At 44.0% G+C, this 10,000-nt stretch overlaps 1 protein-coding gene across 1 annotated transcript in view; it reads left to right on the forward strand.

Annotated features, from left to right (window-relative positions):
- LOC134459522 (thrombospondin type-1 domain-containing protein 7B-like) overlaps positions 1–10,000 on the forward strand; it is a 148,939-nt gene that overhangs the window by 26,121 nt on the left and 112,818 nt on the right. The window contains exon 2 of the mRNA XM_063211885.1: positions 196–1,171. Within this exon, the coding sequence (XP_063067955.1) occupies positions 198–1,171 (974 nt within the window). The 5' untranslated portion in view covers positions 196–197. The remainder of the gene's footprint in view (positions 1–195; positions 1,172–10,000) is intronic.

Below are 10,000 nucleotides of genomic sequence, written 5' to 3' on the forward strand. Positions count from 1 at the left end.
TTTCATCCTCTCTGTTTTTTGTTGTTCTCTCTCTCTCTCTCTCTCTCTCTCTCTCTCTCTCTCTCTCTCTCTCTCTCTCTCTCTCTCTCTTAATCCTGTGTAATGTTGCTTTTTTATTTTCACATATCTTTCTCTGTATCTTTACATTTATTTCTCTCTCTCTCTCTCTCTCTCTCTCTCTCTCTCTCTCTCTAGGCATGTGGGGAGTGTGTGTGGCGGAGACGTGCGGCTCGGCCGGCGTCCAATCTCGGGCCGTGTGGTGTGTCCACTCCGACGGCTGGACGGCGCACCCCTCCAACTGCGGCCCCTCCGACCGCCCGTCCCCTCGCCGCCCCTGCGTACGCGTGTGCGAGTGGCACCGCACCTTGTTTGAGTGGCAGCTGTCGGCATGGGGCCCCTGCAGCCCCCTCTCCACCTCCACCTCCACCTCCTCCTCCTCCTCCTCCTCTTCCTCTTCCTCTGTGGTATCATCCGGAGAGTGTGTGACTGCGCAGCGCGGCGTGCAGAGGAGACGCGTGACCTGTTCCAGGCGCACGGACGGAGAGGTGGCGTCCGACGACCGCGTGTGCGAGGCCTTCTCCCCTCGCCCCTCCGACGAGCAGGCCTGCCTCCTCCCCTGCCCAATCAACTGCGTCCTCTCGGCCTTCTCCCATTGGTCGCCTTGCCTCAGCCAGAGCTGCGGTTCCTCGGCTCTGCAGCACCGCACCAGGCAGGTGCTGGCCGCGCCCCTGTACGGGGGCGCCGAGTGCCCCAGCCTCACCGAAACCAGACGCTGTCACCGCCAACAGGCGGACAAAGACAACCCACCACCCCCTTGCCCAGCCAGCCAACCGGAGCACAGCTACAGCCTGTGGGCGGGGCCGTGGAGCGAGTGTCGGGTGCGGGTCGCGGGTTCGACCAATGGCAGAACTCGGGTGGACTTCAGCATGGATCCTGTGGTCAAGTCGGAGGTCAAGGGGTCAGAGGAAGTGGTGGTGGTGAAGAGACACAAGGAGAGCATCTTCCGGATGCATGATCACTCTCATCAGCACCACTCTCAGCAGCATCAGCACCACAACCATCATCATGCTCATCATCACCTCTATGCAGCAGGGGGATATGACAGCCACATTGGGTACCAGACACGACAGGTGCGATGTATTCGCAGCGATGGGAAGAACGTAATGCTGAGGTGAGTTACTTCACACCCATTGTTGTTCTTTTATTCATGGGGCTGGGTTTGTCACATTGTGTGTCTGTGGAAGAGAAGATATTGAGTGCAGATACTGTACGTGTGTGTGTGTGTGTGTGTGTGTGTGTGTGTGTGTGTGTATGTGTGTGTGTGTGTGTGTGTGTGTGTGTGTGTGTGTGTGTGTGTGCGTGTGTGTGTGTGTGTGTGTGTGTGTGCGTGCGTGCGTGCGTGCGTGCGTGCGTGCGTGCAGGAGGTGGGGTGACAATGTGAGGATGTGTTGTTTCCAGTAAATGCGGAAATAAAGATGAGATTACACAGGATTAAGAAGACATGGCAGAGGCTTAGGGACATTGCCGCAGTTGCCTTTTCACACTCACAACACACAGCTGAAAACTGTAATACCATCTTCTTTGTGGGAAATACTTAGCGGAATACCAAGTGAAACGAACTGGCTTGTATTCCTCGACAGCATAAGCTAATAATGGTTCACAGAATTACACATGTGAAAATAAGATGTAGAATTTTTTTTTAAAAAAACAGTAGACAACAAACAGTCTCTTTGTGTGTGTGTGTGTGTGTGTGTGTGTGTGTGTGTGTGTGTGTGTGTGTGTGTGTGTGTGTGTGTGTGTGTGTGTGTGTGTGTGTGTGTGTGTGTGCGTGTGTCCGTGCGTGCGTTGCTTTGAGTCAGTGCTGTACAGGATTTGCCGCTTCACAACCGTAGCTAACAATCGACTAAATAATTAATTCTTGCTTATATCTGTCTATCTGTCTATTCTACACATCCACTGCACTTGCACAAATGGAGAATTACATGATTGACAGCTGATGCCAGTGCCCTTGGAACATAGAGGTAGAATATTAGACTAGAGGCGACCATGCCTAACCTGGTTCTCACGTGATGGTTGTTACCAACCATCTGGAACATTGTCAATCGCTTAGCTCTGGAAAGGCGTGGGTGTGTTCAAAACAGCTTGAACCTGACTGGAGAATTCATTCGTGGCTTTTTTTGAATCACATACTTCTTCAACCATGGAGGTAGTATAAGAACTGGAGAGAGTGAATAATTCCCGCCTCCAGTCATTTCAATGGGAAATGCTAGGCTAGTGAATTTAGCCAAAATTGAACGATTTTTTTAGCTTCCATGGAGTTATTTCCGCCGACAGTTTACTCAGCCAATTACGTGCCACGTTACTGACTAACTTACGGTTGACCAGAAAGCTATATGGAAGACGGGCATTGGATGTATGGAGGTGCCCAACCACAGACCTGCGTAAAGGTCTGTGTGCCCAACACTAAACTCGCACACCCACCAATCATCATGAGCGAAGTGGATGTCGGAAATGCGCGAATTTGTGAAAATGGCGCCTCGCTAATCGGCAAAGCTAACAAGCCAAATCCTGCCCTCCTGCCCAATCATTGACTTGTCTGTGCCCCGCCCCGTGGTCCTGCCCTGTGATTCTGATTGGACAGGCTGTGAAATTACTGATTCCGTTTGGGCTCGTCTAAGATTTCCAGACCCTCCAGAGCTCACGAAGTTGAGCGGAAATACACGAAGGGCCTGCGTGAGAGCCAGGCTAGACCACACACGCCTTTTCACAGCAATCCTGGCAGCCATTTTTTGGAGCTACACCTGAGAAATGTAAATGAATGTCAAGAAATGGCTTAATAATGAGAACATTTTCATCAACACACTATTATACAAGGACAATAGTTGAAAAGTTTTGCTAATCTAAATATCTACATAATTAATATAAGCCGATTTGATCGACTCATGATTTAAGAAGATATTCAGCCTGACATTTCAAATATGGCCCTTGATGTTGGTCCTTGATGTCCATTAATGTTTCACTTCATATTCACACAGTTTTAGTCCATTTTATGACTGAGGTGGGCATTGACTGAAGAACAGTACCTACACAAGATAGAGGTTGCGCTTGCACTGCAAACTGCAGTGCCACCTCTAGTGTAATGTTCTACCTCCATGTCTTGGAACCTGAATAGCCAACTGCATTGGCCTACCAGCTGCATCCATTACGTACGTCCATTATGTCTTCTTGTTAAGTTAAGTCGATGGTTTTTCTTTCGTTTCCAATATGCAAAAGTTTGTGTTTTCTTCCTTTACCTGACATATTTCGACGACGGTGTGACTTCTGTCTTTTGTCTACTTCTGACTTGATTGGGCCGACAACTCTGATCAGAATCCAGCGTTTTGGGTTTTGACTTTGTCATGTGTAAAGGTACACTGTGTAGGATGGTAGCCAGAGTTGGTATTGCAACTATGCTGCTCATTAAAACTGTGCTCCCTATTGCTAAATGTAATCTTTTCATGAAAATTTCATAAAAAATAAACCAATGTTTACTAGTATGACCAGTAAGTAAAGTAGGTTTTGCATCTAAAAATGTCCCCTTTTCATGTATGCAAAGTGCAATTTTCGAGGACATAACTGTAATGAATGCTTAGAATTTAATGTTTGATGGTGGTGGTAAGTAAGTATTTGTTAAAAAGGTAACATTTGTGGCAGCATGAATTCTGGAAATGAACTACCAAAAATATCACACAGTGCACCATTAAAGGCAAGGTGGTCCGTGTAACGCTTTGCAGTACTCTGATCCATTTTCCGAATTCATATGAAGAAGATGAAAAAGGGTTACACGAACCCAAGGTAGGCAACATAGTTAATTAGGCTAATCACCTTCACGAGTCAACCTTTACTTAACCCCAAAGCTTCTGTCATAACCTCATTTTTATCAAAATGATAATGGCCAGGTGTTACTATGTGAAATTGGTGGTGTCATATCAATGGTGTTATGATGTTGTTGAGTGTTTCTGTCAGAAATTGCATAAGCCTGCTTGTCGACGGGCCCATCTGCAGTAAGAGGCCACTTAGGCTAATCTCAATGATGAGTCAAAAACACAAGGCTATAACATGTACAAAATAAATGGATCAATAGAAATGTTTGGTCTCTTCTCATATGTCAAGTGGCAGTAAAAGACATTAAATAGTGACCGTTGCCCAGTCTCATGAACAAAGGCAACCTCACAAAACGATGCGCTGTATTTACGATGTACGTTTCACAGTGTGATGGATGTCATGACCCTTTCTCGACCCACTTGGCCATTAAAATGCAACCTAATCCGGGTGCGCCTGTCTAATGACAGACTAAAATGGGTCTTTGGTTGCGGTGTAGAGGTCAAGTGTCAACGTGTGTCTCAGTCTACAGCACACAGATAAAATATGATGTGATGTCATACCTAGGCTAATTAGATTTTTGTTGCATTAATCCATGTCAGCAAAAACATATAAACTCCCTATTGTAGAACCCATTCTGTTCCGCCAGTGGAATGCTGTACTAGTCATTGAAAAGACCTACTACGACATTAGTCTTTAGTTATACATTCGGAATCGGTCAGTAGCATTCTGGTAACAGCAAATGTATGACAGGGGCCTTGCATGAAAAAGGACAGGGGCATTGTCTTAAAGGAGCACTCCTGCCAATTTCAATGTGCTGTTGTATTGCTCACGCTATCCTTGACTTGTCAGAACCCGGTGACGCCGCAGTTTTTGCCTCAGCCCTTTCCGAGATATGAGCTATTCTAATGGGGGCAACTTTTGTATACATTTTTTTTTAAATGTACATAGGCCTACTCCAAATATTTTCCCAAAAGGTATCGTTGTTTGCTAGCTGTCTGCTGATGTTGCATAACCTTTTGGATGTCTTTGGGAATAAATAAAAATGTTTTTTTGTTGTTAAATAAGATACTGTAGATTGAAAGTGTCACAAGCATACTTAATATTATCTTGCCTTGTACAAAATGGACATTTCTCATGATTGGTGTCCCATAATGCATGCTGTTCCACCAGTGGAACGCTGTAATAGTTGTTGAAATGACAGAACTATACCCTAGCCCTACACTATGACATTACACAGGGCCTTTAGTAATATAGTATTACCACTTGGTCATTGCCATTTTGGTAACAGAAAATGTGTAATGTCTTGACGGGTTAATCTCAGCCAGTATTTGCTCTGTGATTAAATTATGTCATTCAGTACATGTGTGTAGACAACCTGATCCCCTCTTATGCGAAGGTGAGATGTTGGTGGTGTTGACAGACACAAATGGTGGACACACCATAGTAAGTTGAAATATGAATTCCTCAACCTGACCATTTCAATTTAACTAAAAATCACAAGGCGAGTGGAATGTACCAGTGTCCTTCACTGTCAAGTGTGTGAAACCCATTTTGTCTTTAGAGATGGCTATTTTTTTTAGTAATAAATATGCAAAATATTCCTCACAAGTTTCATTACCACATCGCAACTTCTATCGCAAATTCCTGGAAGTCCTTACGCATCATTGGGTATTTAGATCGCAACTTTTTGAAAAAAGGCCTCCGAATTCCGGAGGGGTCTAACTAATAAAAACGGTGACACACCAGGCGTGTTAATAATGTTAAAAATGTTCTATATATGCTCCAATGAACTTATACCTACAGGGAACCACACAGCATGTGCAAGGATTTAGCAGTTGGTAAACCCCTGGGACGGACCGCTTTGCATGAAGCCATACCAAGATGGTGACATTAGCAGTGTGACATAGCTGACACACCTGCCCGAGATCATTAGCTGTGAATAACATTAGCCGCTTCCTGAATCTGTATGGATCAAGCTTAGTTCTGTGAGCTTAAGCACGCTCTTGTGTGTGTGTGTGTGTGTGTGTGTGTGTGTGTGTGTGTGTGTGTGTGTGTGTGTGTGTGTGTGTGTGTGTGTGTGTGTGTGTGTGTGTGTGTGTGTGTGTGTGTGTGTGTGTGTGTGTCTGTCTGTCTGTCTGTCTGTCTGTCTGTCTGTCTGTCTGTCTGTCTGTCTGTCTGTCTGTCTGTCTGTCTGTCTGTCTGTCTGTCTGTCTGTGTGTGTATGGGAGTTGTGTATGCTTGCGTGTGTTAGTGACTCACCTATCACACACGACATGTGTTAACATATGAATAAGTCATAACGCCCACTAGGCACTCGGCACCGTCTTCCCTAATGGACCTCACACAGCTCAGTTCATCTCTGACAAAGGGGTCAGCTGTCCCAGACCCAGGCAGAGAGGAGTCCTCGTTACGTAGAAAACTCTTCTGTCTGTACTGGTCTGGGGCTGTTTAAAATGTCTTTGCCCTAGGCCCGGCCAACCCTGTTAGCGGGCATGGCCATATTAAATGCCATGCTGCTCACAGTTTTCTCGAGTCCAATTTAAAAAAGTTTGACAAGCACCTGGCACCATGAAAAGCCTCCAAGCAACTCACACTCCACAGTAGGCAGGCCTGTTGCAACCAGGCAAGAAAACAAGGCAAGGTCCCATAGCTGAAAAAGACCCCCCCCCCCCCCCCCCCTCCGATAATTACTGGCTGGCTATGTGCTTGTATTCAAATGACAGTAATGACAACTTTGTGTGTGAGGCAACACCTCCCTAAATTCAGTGACCGAAAAGTGCAATGATACTGCATCTCTCTTTGGGGGGGCTCCCAAGTAGTTAGGCGAGAAAAACAGGGGTCCCAAGTCACCCCTTTGTCTAGGGCCCCGAAATTCCTTGAAACGGCCCTGCGAATAGAGTTATATCGAAATGGCAAATGGTCAATACACCAATGGTCGCCCAATCTAAATTGAGGTCTCTAAGCAAAAAAAGCCAATCCCACTCAAATTGTACATGTATCCCACTGCTGTTCACACAGACGTCAGAGATAGATGTCTAAGACCAATCCGGTGGGGCTAACAGCATTTTGTTCGTTCATGAAGTGGCTTGGTTTCACATCAGAGGGTAATAGAGGGAGTGTGGGGGGTCTGCCCATGCAGCAGATAGCAATAGAGATATTTATTTCATGGTTGACATGCTGATTTTCAGGGGAGCTTGTTCATCAAATGGAACTTATTGACATGTGAGCAGGCACACCTCTGAATGGGAATCAACCCTACAATGAGGGAACAGACTCTCTTCCATGTTCTCTAAAAGGCTATTTATAATACACACTGTGTGTGTGTGTGTGTGAATGTGTGTGTGTGTGTGTGTGTGTGTGTGTGTGTGTGTGTGTGTGTGTGTGTGTGTGTGTGTGTGTGTGTGTGTGTGTGTGTGTGTGTGTGTGTGTGTGTGCGTGTGCGTGCGTGCGTGCGTGCGTGTGTTAAAACGGATTTCTTGACTTTGCAGAAGAGCTACTGTTTGTACATGGTGAGAGAACTCATTATCCATCACAAAAAATTATTTTTGTATAAATGTCTGGCTGTGTCTTGCGTCACATACACATGATACACACTGTCAACAATTACAGGGCATATAATAGAGAGCAGGACATTGGCAGTACACTGTAAAACATTTTAAGCCAGTGAAGCGTAAAAAAGTAAGTCCCCCTGCTGTCTTTAGTTTGTAAGTTACTGTAACTCAGTTCAAGGCTTTCTTAGGTTACAAACAGGGCAGGGCAACTTACTTTTTTACGTGTAATGCAATGTTTGATAGTGTACCAAACGGAGCTACAGGGGTTGAACAAAATAATGGAAACATCTGTCATTTTAGATATAGTAGTTTCATGGCTCAAGTGACCAGCCTGTTGACCAATCTTCATTAATTGCACATCGCATCAATAAGGTGAAGTGTGAAGATTCAATTAGCAGGGTAAGGGCAAAGTTTTGTTCAAAATTGGGTGACATATCAGAGTTCAAAAAGGAGAAATTCTTGGTGTCCATTTAACTGCTGCATCTTTGACTGAGACAACAAGTCTTTGTGATGTATCACTGTATCCAAGGTAATGTCTGCATGCCACCAATATATACAAGAAGGATGAACCGCATCCAACAGGATGAACTGTGGACGCAAGAGGAAGCTTCCCACTCTAAAATGACAGGTGTTTCCATTATTTTGTCCAACCCCTGTATATTTCTGTTGCATTTTACATGTAACTGTCAAATCTCACCTTACTTATCCCACACATCCAAAAGTATAAATATCTCGGACAGCGCAGTGCAGAATTTTTTCTTCCAAAATGTTCTCCATGCTGCTCCATATCAGTGAGAGCATGTTACTTAATGTGTGCCTGGAATATGAATGGTAATGCTGCCAAGAGTTCTCTGGCTTGGGCTGTCAAACCATGTTGAACACATCTTTGATCTCGCTTAACTTAATTTTTGTCCCATCCAATCCAAGAATTACTTACTCTGTCCTCTATCTCTCTCTACAGTATCTGTCTCTACAGTATCTCTCTCTTTCCCTCTCTCTCTCTCTCTCTCTCTCTCTCTCTCTCTCTCTCTCTCTCTCTCTCTCTCTCTCTCTCTCTCTCTCTCTCTCTCTCTCTCTCTCTCTCTCTCTCTCTCTCTCTCTCTCTCTCTCTCTCTCTCTCTCTCTCTGTCCTTTTATTGGAATATTGTATTTTTTGCGCACTATAAATTTGTAAAGCATGTTGATAGCACGAAATACGCAAATACGAAGAACTGAAGGAAAAGGCAAACACTTCTCTGCCTCAAAAGATTGGAGGATATCCTGTAAAGAACAGAGAGGAGCCTTGAAAGTGAAAGCTTTCTTTTTGCTGCTGGTACAGGAGACTTTGAGACGGCGTCCATGCAGATTAATTAACATTTGTGTTTAATCTCCACAAATAGAACTTTAATCTTATTAAGCGACAAGATTTTGGAATTTAAATTTCCCACCTGAGTTCTGATGCTTGCCCCCCGACTGTTTAATTAGTAACCTAATTACCAAGTGAAATGACTTCAAACTTATCGCCTACACACATCTAATTAATCATCGGCATAGAACTGATTAAATAGCCATTATCCTCTTTTGTTAATTATGCCGCTGTTTGAAATGTTCACACACACAAGCTGTGGTTTTGAAAACAATGGAAAACTATTCATTTCATCATTGTGGGTATTGTTAGTACAGAGTGCGTTTTCATTGTAAATTCAACACTGTATTGCAGGACCAAGAAGAGTGTGATATTTGTCTCTTTAAGTGCTGAATGAACACTGCCAAATTTAATGAGTAATATCAGGTAGTGTCAAAGTAGTTGGAGATATACAGAATCACACAGATTTGTGAATGTTTTTGGCTTCTCTCCAAAACCTGTCCATACTGTACTACATCGTGTATTTGAGCTAGCCTATGACAAACATTTGCTACTTGGGATGTAGGCTACTGTCATTTGCAACAATGACTTGACAGAACCTCAGAAGTCTGACTGGGTCTGACCAAGCTTAGTAAAACTTCCTGGCAATCCAAACTTTAGCAAGACAGGAAGCTTTGTCCTTTAAACCTCTCCAGATGAAGTGAGACTACATATTTATAAAATGGGACACAGGAAATTGAATCTGAAAATACAGCCTACACAATTCAATTCGATTCAACTCATTTTAAGTGTCTTTTCACTACGCTCAAGAAAGATCAATTTGTCTAGGTAGGAAGAGCATCTTAAATAAAAAAAAATGAAAGTCTTCCACAGCAAAATCCTGAGGTTTAAAAAACCATAATCATGAAATATTGAGTGTTATTGGCAATTCACACTGTCGTTAATTAAGTGTCAGGGGTCACCAGATTAAAGGCATTTTAATATAGAGTAGCCTTGGGGGCCATCTCCTCTCTATAGGCTATACTTAAGAACAACACTCTGCCCACTCAAGCAGCAGAACATGCTCTACATTGCTGTGCACTGTCAAACACAGACAAAATGAAGAAATAAATGATCTCTGGAAGAAACAATAATTTATGGAGCTCAGAAGGGCAAAACATGTGTCACAAGTCCTATCAGATTATTAATTGATATGATTCAATGATCCCATTCAGATTCAATTATTGATTTTTATTGGGGG

The sequence above is a fragment of the Engraulis encrasicolus genome, chromosome 12 (assembly GCF_034702125.1).
Source record: "Engraulis encrasicolus isolate BLACKSEA-1 chromosome 12, IST_EnEncr_1.0, whole genome shotgun sequence".
Taxonomy (NCBI): domain Eukaryota; kingdom Metazoa; phylum Chordata; class Actinopteri; order Clupeiformes; family Engraulidae; genus Engraulis; species Engraulis encrasicolus.